Source organism: Anabrus simplex, chromosome 1, assembly GCF_040414725.1.
Source record: "Anabrus simplex isolate iqAnaSimp1 chromosome 1, ASM4041472v1, whole genome shotgun sequence".
Classification (NCBI taxonomy): domain Eukaryota; kingdom Metazoa; phylum Arthropoda; class Insecta; order Orthoptera; family Tettigoniidae; genus Anabrus; species Anabrus simplex.
The window spans coordinates 1,697,196,147-1,697,214,211 of NC_090265.1; the positions used below are offsets into that span (position 1 = coordinate 1,697,196,147).

An 18,065-nucleotide genomic window follows, 5' to 3' on the forward strand; every position below is an offset into this window, starting at 1 on the left:
GATATAATATAACACATAGAGGCGTTATAGCCTAATGAGGCAGGTGACTATTGTACAATAAAATTGGTCTGATGAATGAGAATAAAAGTCTTCATATGATAAAAAAAACGATGCAGTAAAATTGTCCACTCTTCTATTGTTGTTCAATGGAGACATACCGTATATAAGTCCAGGTCCAGTGTTGTATGTGGTTGGCAAGACCATCAAATATTTGTCTAAGGCCGGGACACCTGACGTTGAGAGGTTGAATAAGGTTGATTTTTAAGGTTGTCTCAGCTCAACGTGGGTGGTGAAGCTTAAAAGGAAGAAAAAACTAAGTTAATGAAATGGATAGCTAAAAATGGGATCGCAGCCGAATATGATAGGATATGAGACTCACCTAGTTTAACGTGCTGGTTGTACGTTGTGGGAAGAGTTGTGGACGAGTGAGATGGGTGTGAGTAAGTTGAGTGAGTGTGAAGGTAGGGTGGGAGGAGCGGGAAGAGGAGGGGGGAGGGGGAGAAGGAGAGAGGAATGGAATGGAAGGAATGGGAAGGCGGGTCAGGGGGGCGGAGTGGCGGTGGTGTGGGACATAGAAGAGTGTTTTGGAGAGCATAAAAGATCGATTTTCTCTCTGTGATTTTGATACCTCTAAAGACTTCGATTACAAAATCGAAAAGAATATTAGGTTTTTCTGAAATTTCATTAAGGTTTAGATTAGGATTGAAAAATTGATCTAAGTGAATAAAGCAGTTTTTCGTAACATCGAGTAAAGGGCCTTTGTTTATGTTTTTTAGAATTTCTAGGTCTTCTTCTATGGTAGTGAAATTATGCTTTGAGTCATGTATGTGTTGGCCTATAGCAGAAAACCTATTATACTTAATGGCATTGACGTGTTCTAAGTATCTAATTTTGAAACTTCTCCCGGTCTGTCCAATGTATGAGGAAAAACAGTTATTGCATTGGAAACGGTAAACACCTGATTTTGCGTGAATGTCGGATTTGTTTATTGACTTGGTATTGTGAACTATATCCATATTTCTATTGTTGGTTCTGTACGATATTTTAATATTATGTTTCTTGAAGATGTTAGTTACACTGTGTATGTTTTCATTAAAAGTGAAGGTGGCGTATAGGGAAGGGTTAAGTCTTTCTTTGGTTAATGTTGTCTTTAGTCTGTGTTTACATTTGTTGATAATGCGATCTGTGAATGATTCACTTAGATCAATTTTTCAATCCTATCTAAACCTTAATGAAATTTCAGAAAAACCTAATATCCTTTTCGATTTTGTAATCGAAGTCTTTAGAGGTATCAAAATCACGGAGAGGAAATCAATCTTTTACGCTCTCCAAAACACTCTTCTATTTTCAGAGAAATCCAACTGCTTCAGCGAGGAAAAGCAGCAGGAAGTGATCAAATTACTGGGGAGGTATTAAAGACAATGGGGTGGTATATAGTGCCTTATTTAAAATTTCTCTTTGACTATGTCATAAATAATAGTGTAATACCGAAGGAATGGAAGGAATCTATAATAATACCAATTTATAAAGGAAAGGGTGATAAAAGGAAACCAGAGAACTACAGACCAATCAGCCTGACCAGTATAGTTTGTAAAATACTGGAGAGTTAAATAGCAAAGTACATCAGAGGGATATGTGATGATAAAAATTGGTTCATGAGGAGCCAGTATGGATTTAGAAAGAAATTTTCTTGTGAGGCATAACTGGTGGGATTTCAGCAGGACATATCAGATCAGTTAGGTTCAGGAGGCCAGTTAGATTGCATAGCCATAGATCTTTCCAAAGCCTTTGATAGAGTGGAACATGGAATATTATTAAAGAAATTGGAGGGAATAGGATTGGACGTAAGGGTTATACGTTGGATAAGAACATTTCTAAATTCAAGGGTTCAGAAAGTCAAAGTAGGAAATAATATATCACGGGAAGAGAAAATTTGGAAGGGAATTGCACAGGGTAGAATAATCTGTCCGTTACTTTTCTTAATATATGCAAATGATTTAGGGAACAATATAACATCGAAAATAAGATTGTATGCAGATGACATAATTGTTTATAGGGAAATAAATAACATTGAGGATTGTTCAGAATTACAAAGGGAGCTTGAGAGTATCCAAGAATGGGTTGAAGAAAATAATATGAAGATTAATGGAGGCAAATCATCTGTTACAACATTTACAAACAGGAGCTTTAAAACTGAATTTGAATATACTTTGGATGAGGTAGTTATCCCAAAAGATGGCAAGTGCAAATACTTAGATATGAGATTTGAAAGTAATTTGCACTGGAAGGGTCATGTTGATGACATTGTTGGGAAAGCATACAGATCGTTACATGTCATAATGAGGCTACTTAAAGGATGCAACAAAGAATTAAAAGAAAAAAGTTACTTAAGTATGGTTCGTCCATTATTGGAATATGCAAACAGTGTTTGGGATCCTCACCAAGAATACCTAATAAAAGAACTAGATGGTGTGCAGAGGAAAGCAGCAAGGTTTGTAACAGGGGATTTCAGGAGAAAGAGTAGTGTATCAGAAATGTTAAAGGAACTTGGGTGGGAAACTTTAAGTAAGAGAAGGGAGAAAACTAGACTTATAGGATTATATAGAGCCTATACAGGAGAAGAAGCATGGAGAGATATCCGTGAGAGGCTTCAGTTGGAAAATAATTATATTGGTAGAACTGACCACAAGTACAAAATTAGAAGGAATTTTAGCAGAAGCGATTGGGGTAAATTTTCTTTCATTGGTAAGGGCGTGAAGGAGTGGAACAGTTTACGTTTGATCCTTTTCCAAAATCTGTACAGATATTCAAGAAGAGAATAAACAACAACAGAGATAATAAATGAAATGTTAGAAGGCATTCGACCAGTGCAGGATATTGTAAATAAAAAATGTGTGTGATTAAATTAATTCCATCCCCTGGTCTAAGGAGTTTGGACATGCCCAAGTAGGGGACTGCCTGTAGGGGTGAAGTACTGTGGGGACTTCGAGGGCCCTGGGACCGCTACGGTAGCTGTGAAGGCCCTTCAGGAACTCTGAAAACTGGTGGCAAAAGGGGCTCTGGTTAAGACGCAGCAGGTCGTTATGTTACTTAGGTTCCAAAATGGGTAAAATATAAATATGTAAATAAATTCAATGTTAATTTTAATCTTGTACCAGTTGTATAGTATTATTAGAAGTAATTTGACATACCGTACTGTATATGAGTTGACTATGTTTGTAAGATATTATAAGTAGAATTTTGTAAACAATATAAATTTATTAAGGATGATGTGTGTGTTTAATAGAAAAAATTATTAGCGTAAATTGTATAATATTGTATTCTAGGAAAATTTTCTTCGTCTCCTGTTAATTTAAAATTTAGTGCTTGACAATAATGTATTTTAGTGTACCATTTGCCACCGAGGTAGACACCTCATTTGCAAATAAAGAGATTTTGATTTGATTTGATTTGATTTGATGTCCCACACCACCGCCACTCCGCCCCCCTGACCCGCCTTGAACTCCGCCTTCCCATTCCTTCCATTCCATTCCTCTCTCCTTCTCCCCCTCCCCCCTCCTCTTCCCGCTCCTCCCACCCTACCTTCACACTCACTCAACTTACTCACACCCATCTCACTCGTCCACAACTCTTCCCACAACGTACAACCAGCACGTTAAACTAGGTAAGTCTCATATCCTATCATATTCGGCTGCGATCCCATTTTTAGCTATCCATTTCATTAACTTAGTTTTTTCTTCCTTTTAAGCTTCACCACCCACGTTGAGCTGAGACAACCTTAAAAATCAACCTTATTCAACCTCTCAACGTCAGGTGTCCCGGCCTTAGACAAATATTTGATGGTCTTGCCAACCACATACAACACTGGACCTGGACTTATATACGGTATGTCTCCATTGAACAACAATAGAAGAGTGGACAATTTTACTGCATCGTTTTATTATCATATGAAGACTTTTATTCTCATTCATCAGACCAATTTTATTGTACAATAGTCACCTGCCTCATTAGGCTATAACGCCTCTATGTGTTATATTATATCACCATATTTTACACATTATTCTTCTAGCTTTTAATGAGAAAACAGCCTATCATTTGTATTTGCAATGTATGTATTATCTATACAACTTTTATGATATGTACGCTGCCCACTTTGTGATTTTTAGCTGATGATGACGCCATTAAGCGTCGAAACCGGTACTAGTAATAAATAATATGTTGTGAACACCTTGTACAACACATTTTGTATTGAATAGGTTGAACCTTCTTTAATTCTAATTGTGAATCTCAGTTCAATACGGTTAAATGAAGTTCTTAACTTAGTATGTCTTTTAGTCGATAAGAGAATGATTATTCTGTACCATGGCTTGTCAGATGATGGTGGCTTGAAACAAGCCGAAACATGTACTGAACAATTGTAACTCATCATGAGTAATACAAGTATTGATTAGGTATGACCTTAAACCCTAAAGCCGGCAATTAATCCAAAACTGCTCATTTCGCAGGTGGTATTTAAATTGAAGCTCAGCAGAGGTTTAGGCACCAAGTTAAAGAATTCATCATTTTAAAAATATGAAACATAACGTAATGAACATTTTCAGACTACTTACCGAGATCATGTCCAATGTTTTTCAGCAATATTGTAACCGTCCAGCCTTCTCCAGCCCTACTAATTTAGTGTACTATCATTTTACGCGATATCACTAGATATCAAGTTTATCCGCCATCGGCAATTGTTCGTAAGAACATATTTATTCTACGTCAAGCATTTATAAATAAGGTTTTTGCAATCATATTATATAATTATAACATCATTTATTATTTAAATTATTATATTAGGTAGGATTGAAATTCATTATGTATTGTAAATATGGTCAATATGTTGAGACATAGTTGTTGTCATTTCATCTCATACTTGTGTATACGGAAAAGGTTATTCTTATAGCGGGACCGAGCTCGATAGCTGCAGTCGCTTAAGTGCGGTCAGTATCCAGTAATCGGGAGATCGTGGGTTCGAGCCCCACTGTCGGCAGCCCTGAGGGTGGTTTTCCGTGGTTTCCCATTTTCACACCAGGCAAATGCCGGGGCTGTACCTTAATTAAGGCCACGGCCGCTTCCTTCCACTTCCTAGGCCTTTCCCATCCCATCGTCGCCATAAGACATATCTGTGTCGGTGCGACGTAAAACAAATAGCAAAAAAAAAAATTCTTATAGCGGGGGAAAATTACATGAGTCATTGGGTTAAACTCATGAGCAAGGGACTATACAGCGACCTGCGTGCAAGGCTAGGCTTGCAGACTACATCATCGCCACGCCTACTGGACTTGTCAAGAAGAAAGAAGAGAGGGAGATGATAATGCGATCTACGAATCAGATGCTTCGTTATATAGAGAATTGATATTGAGCTATTATCAAGAGTGGGGAGAGCCCGGTGATATATTATGTAGCGCGGAGCATTCCTCGATTCACTGAGTTTCGGTTACTCACTCACATCGCTACTTCTACTGTGAACATCTACTTTGAACAACATTATTGATTTTGAGACAGTGTGTGGTCTCTCTGAGACATAGTTATTTTTGTACTGTGTGTTGTCGCTTCGATACAGTATTTAGCTGCGGTTATGTTATCGGATCTGCGCGAGACGAAACAAGCTTACGGCTTGTGTTATATTCAGTAGATCTTCTGGACGAAGAACTATGTTTAGTTCAAGTCCATGGAATTTGGTACAAGTCTGTACCGTATAAATAGTATAGCTCAGTTGGATTGAGATTTCTACTAACATGGAAAAATTCATATCTCTGAATTTTCTCCGCATACGATCAACGCTGATCAGTTTTTACAAGTATAGGGCCAATGTCTAATTTAAAGACTAGGCAATTAGGGAGTGCTAGTCCTGATAGCCCGTACCACATCAGAGAAGGAAGGATGTCCATGGAGTCAATTCTACATCGAGAAGAAGAGAACAAGTAACCACGGAAACCAGATGACTTCAACGGAAACTGCAATTGGTGAGCTTCAATTAGATAAAGCAAGCAATAGAAATTTGAGTAACATAAATTCTAAATCCCTCCACGCTTTAAGGAAATTTTCCGATTCATCTCATTTTTTTTGTATAATAAATTCATTTGTATTTTATATTGCGTTAATTTTCTTTCTTAAGCGATACTTAATGGTTAATTATTTAAAATCCTACCCCTGCGATTTAAGTATAAGTCTCTATGCTAGTAAATATAAATTTTGCTTTACAGTTTTGTTTAAAACTGTAACGGCTGGCGCCCATACATTACATAAAGAAATGGGAAACCATGGAATGTTAATTGTTTATATTTGCGTGGCAATTTTCGGGCAAGCCACATATAGTTTATTTGATATTCATGTGTCCCAAGGTAATAACTTTCGTCTCCTCTAGTGAGAAGCTTAGGGTCGAACAGTTACAATATATATGACAACTGCTGTGATGGGTTGTCCATAATCATAGTATTTACAAAAATGTATAATTTGCCCAAGTTCCAATTTTGGAATTTGTTTCAGGTATATTTACATGGTAATACTCAATCTACATATATAAACAGGTACTAAAAGGGCATTCCTTTCACATTTACAGAATTATTTTTGTGTGAAATTTCTTTAAACAAAACTCAAGACACAGCCCAACTTCACAGTCCGGTCACCAGTATACTTGTGTCCTTCCGTTCTTTTGTGCCTTGCGTACAGCACATTTCCTTTAGGGCCTTGCTTTTGATTTAATTGGCAGAATTTTCTCAATAAAATACCTTTCCACTAGCCATGCTGGTTTATTGAGGGTTGTCCTGAATTACGGTCAGTTATATGTGGTCTATGAGTCAGTATAATTGATTTTACCAAATTGAGTCTGTATGCCAGATTGTCAGTGGACTGTTTCTTTCTAAACAGATTGTATGAATTGTGTATTGAAAATTTATAAAACGCTTAAACAGTTTTAATATACCACTTTTGTGACATTTTCCTTTCCACAGGATTCAGCTGTGTCATTTAGTCCTTCTTATCTATTCCTCCCATACAGCAATTATATTCAAAAATACATTTAGGTTTCTCAATTTCCTTCCCCCTAATTGTTTTGCAGACCATTCCATTGCTATGAAATTTTGAAATGAAGGAGACATTCCTCTTAACTTTCTATTTCAACACCATTACTCCATTGCTTTCTGCAGCAATGGTTTCACCTTTCTTTAGTTTTTTTTTTACGTCTGTCTGAGTCCAGAACATTCTTTCTATTCAGTCCAAGGGTGACAGCAACATTAACACCCTTTTCTTTAAGAAGAATAGAAAGTGATCAAGAATTATAATAATTGTCCGTCCACAGCGTGTACCCCATTTGCATTAATTTCTCACAAAGTGTGACCACAATTTTTTAGCTCTTCAAATCATCAGGTACCTCAGCTGAAGGTGCAGTATCTGTGTCAGCCTCACTGTACACAATAAATGACTACAGATAACTTGAAGAGGATTCGCAGAACTCAAAAATGTTGATTCCGAATTTTGCAGCCTTTATTATTTATTTATTTTTTTTTTTTTTTTATTTAGCCAACATAGGACTACTTTAGTCAGGGTTATGGAGGTGTTTCTTCTTTTTGTCAGTCTAGTACTGTTTCATCCTTTCTGAACGTAATTTTCTTTCTGCTTCTGGAATCACTCTTCCTATTCTCTGCTTGTTAATTTTCGTGTGTAGTCCAGTGTGTTTATCTTTCAATATCTTGAGTGTATTTGTTTTGTATTTTTAATCTTCATGGTGTGGATGTGTTAGGAGTAAGTGATATTCGGGTAAGGAGAGATCGCGAAGAAGAGAGAGGAGATTATAAAGTGTACTTGACAGGTGTTAAAAAGGGAAGGGTATGGGGTAGGGCTGTTCATCACGAATACTATTGCACGCAACATAGTTTCTGTTAGGCATGTACACAAGCGAATGATGTGGGTAGATTTGGCAGTTGGTGGAATTAGGACGAGAATTGTCTTGGTGTATTCACCCTTTGCTGATGAGGATGAAGTTGACAAGTTTTATGAAGCATTGAGTGACATCTTAGTCACGGTGAACAGCAAGGATAGGATAGTGCTAATGGGCAATTTCAGTGCAAGACTTGGAAATAGAACTGAAGGATACGAAAGGGTGATTGGTATATGTGGGGAAGATATGGAAGCTAATGGGAATGGGAAGTGTTTGCTGGACTGTGCTAGTTTGGGTTTAGCAGTTACGAATACATTCTTCAAGCATAAGGCTATTCACCACTACATATGGGAGGCTAGAGGTACCAGATCCATAATAGACTATATCTTAACCGACTTTGAATTCAGGAAGTCTGTTAGTAACGCATGGGATTTTGGGGGGATTTTTTTATATACAGATCTCAGATATCTGATCTGTAATGAACTAAGTATCTCTAGGCCTAGGGTAGAAAGTGAAATCTGTCTGTAAATGAACAACGGTTGAAAATCTCCAGGAGGAGGAAATTAGACAGAAGTGCATTGATATGATTAGTGAGAAGTATCGAACAGTGGACAGTAAGCAGGTTCAGGATGTAGAAAGAGAATGGGTGACAGACAGGGATGCTATAGTAGAAACAGCAAGGGAATGCTTAGGAACAACTGTGGTAAAGATGGGGAAAAAGCAAACATCTTGGTGGAATGATGTAGTGAGAGCAGCTTGTAAATGTAAAAAGAAGGCTTATCAGAAATGGCTCCAAACAAGGGCCGATGCAGACAGGGTGATGTATGTAGATGAAAGAAACAGAGCGAAACAAATAGTTGTTGAATCCAAAAAAATGTCTTGGGAAGATTTTGGTAATAACCTGGAAAGGCTGGGTCAAGCAGCAGGGAAAACCCTTCTGGACAGTAATAAGATCTTAGCAAGGGAGGGAAAAAGGAAATGAACAGTGTTTAGGGTAATTCAGGTGAAATGATAATAGATCCCAGGGAATCAGTGGACATGTGGAGGGAATATTTTGAAAATCATCTCAGCGTAAAAGAAAATCTTCCTGGTGGTGTCGCAAACAACAAAGCTCATGGGGAGGTGGAAAATGATGTTGGTGAAATTGCACTTGAGGAAGTGGAAACTCCATTGTCATAAAGCAACAGGATTAGATTAAATTAGACCTGAAATGGTGAAGTATAGTGGGAAGGCAGGGATAAAATGGCTTCATAGATTAGTAAGATTAGCATGGAGTGTTGGTAAGGAACCTTCAGATTGGACAAAAGCAGTAATTGCACCTATCTATAAGCAAGGCAACAGGAAGGATTGCAACAATTATCGAGGTATCTCATTGATTAGTATACCGGCAAAGTATTCATTGGCAGATTGGAAGGGAGGGTGCGATCAATGGTGGAGAGGTAGTTGGATGAAAACAAGTGTTGTTTCAGACCACAAAGGGCCTGTCATTATCAGATTTTCAGTATGCGCCAGGTAATTGGAAAATGTTACGCGAGGAATAGACTGTTGTGTTTACGTTTCGTAGATCTAGAGAAAGCATATGACAGGGTACAGTATAGTTTTCTCACTTTGTGCATTTGCGAGCTCTCTCGTTGACATTCAAAGGGGATGTTGGAGTTGATTAGTAATACCCATCGACTGCTGTTTTCTAAAGAAAATTCGAAATGAAAGAGTATAACACGTTTTCGTAATAAATGCGTAAATAACGTGGCCGATTGCAGTTGTTAACTCGTAAAAATAAAGACTGAATAAACAATATCTTAATTTTAGTGTTATATCCGGAAATTACGTAAGAATGTCATACACCTCAAGATATGGCAGAGTACATCACTGATTTCAGAGGATATTTCTTATCTTCTCGCGTCTAGTTACGGCTATTTATATGTAAATTTTTCGCGAGGAGGTTATCTCTCTACATGCGTTTCAGATATGTTTTCATGATAGGCTACATATACTGTTAGGTTAGGTGACGCTGTTTGAAGAAGAAAGTTGAGGTGTTTGCCACAGAAATCTCTGTGATACCGTATTTCTCCGAATCCAAGACTTTTTTCCCTCAGAATCTCATGCGAAAACTCAAGGGTTGTTGCATTCGCGGCCTAACAGTAAGTTAATGGATAGGCTACCACTGGCAACTACCGCGGTAACCACGCTGCTTCTTTTCACACGCGCACAGAACTCATTGACAATAAACGACCGCCTCTTTACTACACGTCGCTACGGGTTGTACAGTGTACTGTACAGTGCCTGTGTGTTTCTCAAATCTGCAGAATGGCATCAAAACATGCAGCCCTTCGAATTCTTAGAAAAGTCATGGCTACTCAGTGGCAGAATCATAACGTGTCTATTGTACTTGACGCTTAGTAAAATCAAGGTTTATAGACAGCAGGAATATTTTCGTGACGGATAGTCGTATTGTAAAGATATGTGGAAAAGGTATTACCGGCAAATTTTAAACGGGTTCTAGTCGATATTATGATGCCAATTTTAAGTTAATGTTTATTAAACACTCGGAAATGTAGAATAATTGTGCAGCCGAAAGAAAATACGGCATAGGCCTAACTAAAGCCAATATTTGGCGTTAGCGTGAAGACAAAGAGCTAAAAAAAATGCGTACTGTACAAAAAATGCATTCAGTGGTCCGCAACAAGGACGCTTTAAAGAAGTCGATGATGAAATTGTGTGAACGAAAAACGCAAGGACGGTTGGCCATACCGTGGCGCAATAAACTCGTTCGTTGACTTTCAACGTTCGCGATTAGGCGTATACATCGCCAGCCGTTGAATTTGGCCGCACCCGACAAGCGAGACGTGCGTGTAGCGGTAGCCGGTTATATCTGACGCTGCGTAAAAGTAATAGTTTTATAGACAGCAAGAATAATTTCCTGATGGATCGATGTATTGTAGAGACGCATGGAATAGGTATTGCCGGAAAATTTTCAACGAGTTCTCTTCGGTATTATGATGCCAATGTTAAGTTAATGGTCCTTAAACCCGCGGAAATAAAGAATAATTGTGCAGCCGCAAAAAAAAATACGGCGTGACGAAAGTCAATGTTCGGCGTCTAAAAAAAATCTAAAAATGTGTAGGCCTGTATGATTTTACAAACTGCTTTTTGAGCCTGATTAAAATTTCTTGAAGGAAAAAGTGGGGTTCATCTTGGATTCGGAGAAATACGGAACTATATTTTTTTCAGAATGAAATTAAACATACACTTTCACGTACTATCGGATTACGAAAAATAACAAACAAGTAAGCCGTAGTATGGATATCATCTGTGGAAACGCAAGTTTTGAACAAACTGATTGCCGTTTCATACCGATTTTAGATTGCATGAAGGAGTTTCCGACTGTTATTTAAAAAATCGGATATAACGACAATCCGTTATAGCGAGTAAATTTTTCGCTGTTATGAATTTTTGCTATAACGGACTTCTACTCTATATTGTAAAAGCTTTCAACACTTCTCCCCTGAACTTTACCTTGGAATTTGTGTCAGTTAAAGTTAGTTTGATGGTTTTTATTAATTTCAGATGGAGACCATATGATCTGAGGAATTTTAAATGTGTGGGTCTAAGGATACTATCATGTTTTTTTTGAAATCTGTGAATGAGATAAAGAGCTGTTTATTACTGCACTTGTAATATTCCATTATTAGTTTTCAGGCCAAGAATTTGGCAAATGCTCTTTGGTATTTTCTAAGTTGCTGTTCCAGGGTGTTTTTGATCCTGTTATAAATTATGTGAGAGAAAATTTTGTATGTGCAGTACAGAAGGATTGTTCCTCTGTAATTATCTGAGTTGGTTTTATCTCCTTTTTTTAAAATGATGGATGGATTATTCCTGAGGTCCAGTACTCCAGAATTTTCTCCGTGATCTACTGTACCCTATAGGGCATAAACAACACTGCCTAATCGATCTTACCTTCTTACCTGTTATTTGATGAATGCGCCAGCTCAACTGCAGTCGGCAGGAAAAGTCGTTTACTGAGTTCTTGTGAACGAGAGTAGGGAGATAAAAAAAATTGTTCTATACGTATGCTTACGAAATGAGGAACACAAACGCGTTTACTAACATTTTGAGCCTAAGTTGTGTATTCTTAAACCAATATTTACTTTTCTTTTATTTTACAATTGATTGCACTAATAGCGCTAAAATGGATGCCCCAAAGGCTCACATCATAAATCCAAAGATAAACATAAAAAAAAATACACAATAGCTGGCTGATGTCGTGCGGGAGACGATAAGTGAACCAAAGAAACAGATGTGTCCTTACACGGAACAGCATCGCTGTACCTACAGATAGAGTATATGATGCCAGGGTGAGAAATTGTCCTACTGAAATAAAGCCATAAAAAAAGTCCCCATACATAATTTTGGGAAATACACACAACAAAATAGTAAGTTTGAACCTACAACTACGGGCATATCTATTCCGTCTCGCATGAAATAATATTTATGGATGTGAACCAAGGTCCCTTAAACAAACGTTATATTTACAAAATGTACTGATTAAGCTAGTTTCCTTAGTGCCCAGTTCCTACCTATCTCAATTAACAAAAGTAAATAAAGAAAGAAAGAATGAATGAATGAAACCGCCGTGGCAGCTTGTCTCGCCTAAACGAGAGAATTCCTCACACCAGCAGTCCTTTTAAAAATGGCGTCGAGCCTCCCTGCCGTGCAGGCTGGGGGAATGACCTCCAAGACTCGACCGTGAAGCCCCCTCACAACAAAAAGAAGATAAAAACATAGCCTAGTTTCCAAGCCTGCAAAGACCTTCGCCCGTGCTCCTACCCTCTTCTACACATGACGAAAATAGCCATATAAATGAGCGAGGAATCATCTACATTTTTCTAACTGTCCAACACCCGTGACAGACCACCCTGGGTCTCAATTATAACATATGAAGTATAACATACCGTTATTCACATCAACCTCGCCGTCAACCCATGCGACGAGTTCCAGCTACCCTCAAGTCTAGGGTTCAGTCCCTTACTTGGCAGAATATGAGGGGTCACAAATATTCGTGACATAGCCTACGGAGTAGTTTCATTACACTCACAGTTAATCAAACTCAATACAAACACGAAGTAAACAATTAAATCCAGGCCGCATGCGTGCTCTACATTATGCTGACAGATTCCCTTCCCAGTATGAAGACATGGTACACTATCATTAATAACCCATCATTACAAGCAGATATCGTCTGATGCCAGGCACTAAGAAATATTGGTCTAAGCTCGTAATTAAGCTTCCCTACGACTATGTGTACAGCAACACTATCACCTAAGCTACCTTAATCCTTGCTTTCTATAAAAATAAAATAAAAATGTATATGCCTTACCCTAAAATATATAAAGAAAATACCTCAATAAATGGCCTAATGGGCCGTAATCAAATTCCCTACTATATTTACAAGTTAATTACCGTATTTCTGCATAACAACCCCCCGACCCTACACATATATATTAATTATAGTTCACTTATCTATCATCTTGGCGACCTCTTCCTCACCGTCCGGGTTGACTGCGAATGCTTAAGCAGTCATGGCGGCCGCGTTGTCCCAGATCGATCCCTTAGGTCCAGTCTTCCAGTATACCACGTTCATGATGTCTTCTTCCGCCTGGGTGGCCCGTTGGTCGTCTTCTTGGGGTCGTGGACGGCAGTTCGTAACACCAGTCTCCTGCACACCTCACCGCTCTTCACTAAAATGAAATACTCAGTTTATTCACAGCACACCACCTCCCGATCTATTTATTCCCTTTGACATGGGAATCAGTCCTGGATATCTGGAATCTCGAAACTGACTTTACTATTCCTGCTCCACTAATCTAGTCTTCTACATCTGACCGGAATAATACCAACTATCCTAGCTTATTGTTATTGGTATTCTCTCGCCCGTCGCCACTCCTCTCTCATCGCCTCATAATGAAAGTCTACACAGGTAGCACTCTTTGCGTCAAATACTTAAACACTCGCGGTCTCACTGCACACGTCTACATATTGTCATTTACTTAAATTGCTACCGGGGATTGTACAAATCTCGAAGCTACTGAATCAAATTATCGCCACAACACTTATTAATTACAATCTTTGTCTTAGACCAAGGTTTCTGGGGCGAATATCAGCAGAGACGTGACGCGCACGGACAGCGATCTTATGGACTGAATACCTCCTTCCACCTTTCTCTGCTCTTATAGAATCCAGGAACCCACGCGACGCGCTGGGAAGTCCCGGGAAACAACTTGAGATTGGCATGTGGCCTCGAAACATTTTCTCACGGTAGTCGGCCTCCCACGTAGTTATTTATTCGATTATTTTATATATTAATAGACTTTGTTGTACCTATGGCTTTGTAAAATTCTGGCACTGATTTCCATCCTTCTACTTTCCTGGGAACCGAGCTCGATAGCTGCAGTCGCTTAAGTGCGGCCAGTATCCAGTATTCGGGAGATAGTGGGTTCGAACCCCACTGTCGGCAGCCCTGAAGATGGTTTTCTGTGGTTTCCCATTTTCACACCAGGCAAATGCTGGGGCTGTACCTTAATTAAGGCCACGACCGCTTCCTTCCACTTCCTAGCCCTTCCCTGTCCCATCGTCGCCATAAGACCTATCTGAGTCGGTGCGACGTAAAGCAACTAGCAAAAAAAAAAAACTTTCCTGGGAAACCTTCAAATATAGGAATTACGACTCAATTTCCGTAATGTGGTGAGCCTGTCTGTTCCCGCTGAAAATCTCTGTTAAGATGGCAGGTCTCTCCCCCAGACAAAATCCCATCTCTCTTTCTTTCTTCCTCACATATTCTTTCTTCATCACACATGACCACGCCTTGCCTCGGGAATCCCCTTCAGTTCCCGCGCTTGGTATAGCATCACGCCTTTGCAGTTAGCGTCCTGCTGCGCTTAATTTTATCAGCGTTAAATATCCATTATTAATATTAACAGAATGGTACACTACATTTCTACAAGATGTCGATGGAGATGTATTAGTGCAGGTTTTCGGGCAATTTTTCAAGATTTCTGCAGAGACTCGGCCTTCACCACATGCCTTGTAATTGTTTAATTCTTTAATTGCGAGTCCTAATTTGTTGATGTTTCTAGTGGGTCATTGTAATTTAAAAGTTTGTTGAATGTCTCTGCGAGGCTCTCTGCATTTTCTGGGTACTACTTGGAAACCACCTTCCGAGCATTGATGGAATCTCTGTATGGGCTACATTTATGATCCGTTGTATGTACTTCCATTCTGTGAAAACAGAGCATCAGTTTCACATCTTGTTCCGGAAATTTTTATGGTCATATTTTTAGGTGATTCACCCTGCATATTTGCACACCCAAATGAAGTCTGATCTCTTATGTTGTGTTCGCAACATTTGGTAGAAAGTAACTAAGCCACTAGTAATAAAAGAGCCTCATGCTACAGTGCACAGCAGTAGAGCTGCTAGCAACTTGCCTACAGTGCGTGTAAACAAGCTTTACTCCAAGTAGATGTCTTTCAATTTTTCAGTGGAGTGACCTGTTTCCCTGATATATAATGTAGATCTTAAATCGTCCTTTATGGGAGATCTGTCAAGGTTGTCCCTCGATGAGTGTTGAAGTTGGGAAGCAGAAATGAGCTTGTCAGGGACCGAGAAAAACTCGGAATTGATGCAAAGATCTATTTGAAGAAGATAGTGTATGAAGTGGTAGATTGTCCCTGTATTTGTATTTTCATGGTTCTCCATGTCTCCTCTTTGTGTTACTCCCTCTTTGCTCTTCTTCTTTGTTCCTTTCTATTACTGTATTTATATGTTTTAAATACTCTTTACTTTTCAAATTTGCTCTTAAAATGTATGGCAATGAAATGCCTCACTATCACTAGAACAAGATGGATATTTTTTTGCTTCATGTTTTTGTTTGTTTTTTAATGTCATTCCTTCCAATCTTGTGTTAATATTTCTGAAATGTTCTATCTTCTTTATGCAAAGGAACTTGTGCTGTGTTAATTACAAAAAAAGGAACACAGCGCTCTCTATGTGCCAACCTTGCAGCTGCTAATTGCTTTACCATTGATCACATTCGCAAGCCTGAAAATAAGAGCCTCATTGAGAAAGCAGAATACTTTTATGTATCGGTATGTAATATTTATGTAATGTTTATGCATGGCAGAAATAAGTCAGATAAGTTTTTGTTCATAATTTTAACCCTTTTAAGTGGCAAATTATGGTAAGTTTCCTTATGAATTAAAAATACATTTCACCGAGCTCGATAGCTGCAGTCGCTTAAGTGCGCCCATTATCCAGTATTCGGGAGATAGTGGGTTCGAACCCCACTGTAGGCAGCCCTGAAGATGGTTTTCCGTGGTTTCCCATTTTCACACCAGGCAAATGCTGGGGCTGTACCTCAATTAAGGCCACGGCCGCTTCCTCCCCACTCCTAGCCCCTCCCTGTCCCATCGTCACCATAAGACCTATCTGTGTCGGTGCGACGTAAAGCAACTAGCACTGAAAAAAATACATTTTAATTTATTTAGAATAGAGTGCAATGACTTCATGCTAATATTGCCAACAACTTGCGTTTCTTTGCTGTAATGCCCTGGTAAATGAATCTTTAGGACAAAAAACCTAATATTTCTTTGGTAATTTTTTTGCTAGTTGTTTTACGTCGCACCGATACAGATAGGTCTTACGGCGACGATGGGACAGGAAAGGGCTAGGAGTGGGAAGGAAGCGGCCGTGGCCTTAATTAAGGTACAGCCCCAACATTTGCCTGGTGTGAAAATGGGAAACCACGGAAAACCATTTTCAGGGCTGCCGACAGTGGGGTTCGAACCTACTATCTCCCAAATACTGGATACTGGCCGCACTTAAGCGACTGCAGCTATCGAGCTTGGTCCAGGTAAATATTTATAGCAAAATCCATTTACTGGTTTTTTTTTTTTTTTTTTTTTTTTTTTTTTTTTTTTTTTTTTTTTTTTTTTTTCAATGTAGAGATACAATATCTAGACAAACAATGGAACAGAGTTTAATTATTAGTTAATTCCTTGTTCAGATCCTTGCACTGCAGGGTCAGTAATGGAAAGAGGAAAGACACTGGACAAATTGTCATCTGTGAATTCTTTCTTATTTGGTGAATGAAAGGGATCATAACAAGAATTGCAGGGGCAGTGTTGCAAGATTGAGGCAAATTTCCCACGGGCAAGGGAAAAATAGACATGAGTGGGGAAACGGGGAAAATTTAAGTATGTTCAAAAATCATGGGAATTTTAACTACACCACATCCTAGTTACATAGAATATTATACTGTTTCTATTATGTTTGAACAAATAAACTGCCCTATTAAAATGAGAACAATATGTTCGTTTAGTATAGTATCATATCATAGGGTTATATTTTTATGCACCCTGCTTTTGCTCATATCCAGAAACTATCCACAATGTTGTTAGGGAGTAAATTGCTACAATCTAGGGTATAAATAATTGTATTCACGCTGAGAGAAATGGTAGTTTAGGGGAAGGTCTAAAATTTAATTCTGAAATATTTATGTTATTAGAGGTTATAACTTAATTAAAATCGGTATGAAAAGTCGGGGAATAAGTTGCTACAATCTAGGCTATAAATAATTTTATTAATGCTGAGTGAAATGGTAGTTTAGAGGAAGGCCTAAAATTTAAGTCTCAAATATTTGTGTTATTAGTGGTCCTATCAACAAGTACTACATAACTAAAGTTATATAGCATTAAATTTCCGATCACTTATGTCTTATACACTTTCAACGTACCGGCTGTGATAACAGAGATATTCATGAATTTGGATTTTTGTTGCGTAAGTCCATACCAGCGCCAAGTCACGAGAAAATGGGTAAACAGAATTTAATGAATATCGGTCTATAATACAAGACAGAACAACTTTCAGAAGATTGATACAAAATTACACTGGTTTCCAGGAGAAGGAAAAGAGGAAAGGTAATAATACCTGACACAAGAGAGGAGGAAACGGCAAAGTGAAAGGCTGAAGAACTATTGTAAGTCAAGAAAAGAAGAATTAAGATGAATGCACTGGGTTACTTTCCGTGGTCCTTAGATGGCCAAAATTGAAGAAAGAAGAAGAAAACTGGTATGTAAAGTCGGGGAATAA

General features: G+C 38.5%; 1 protein-coding gene across 3 annotated transcripts in view; it reads left to right on the forward strand.

The window, feature by feature from the left end:
- Adk2 (Adenosine kinase 2) overlaps window positions 1–18,065 on the forward strand; it is a 111,829-nt gene that overhangs the window by 25,374 nt on the left and 68,390 nt on the right. For all 3 annotated transcript variants that reach the window (XM_067154489.2, XM_067154480.2, XM_067154496.2), the window contains exon 4: window positions 15,918–16,063. In XM_067154489.2, coding sequence (XP_067010590.2) covers window positions 15,918–16,063 — 146 coding nt within the window. The remainder of the gene's footprint in view (window positions 1–15,917; window positions 16,064–18,065) is intronic.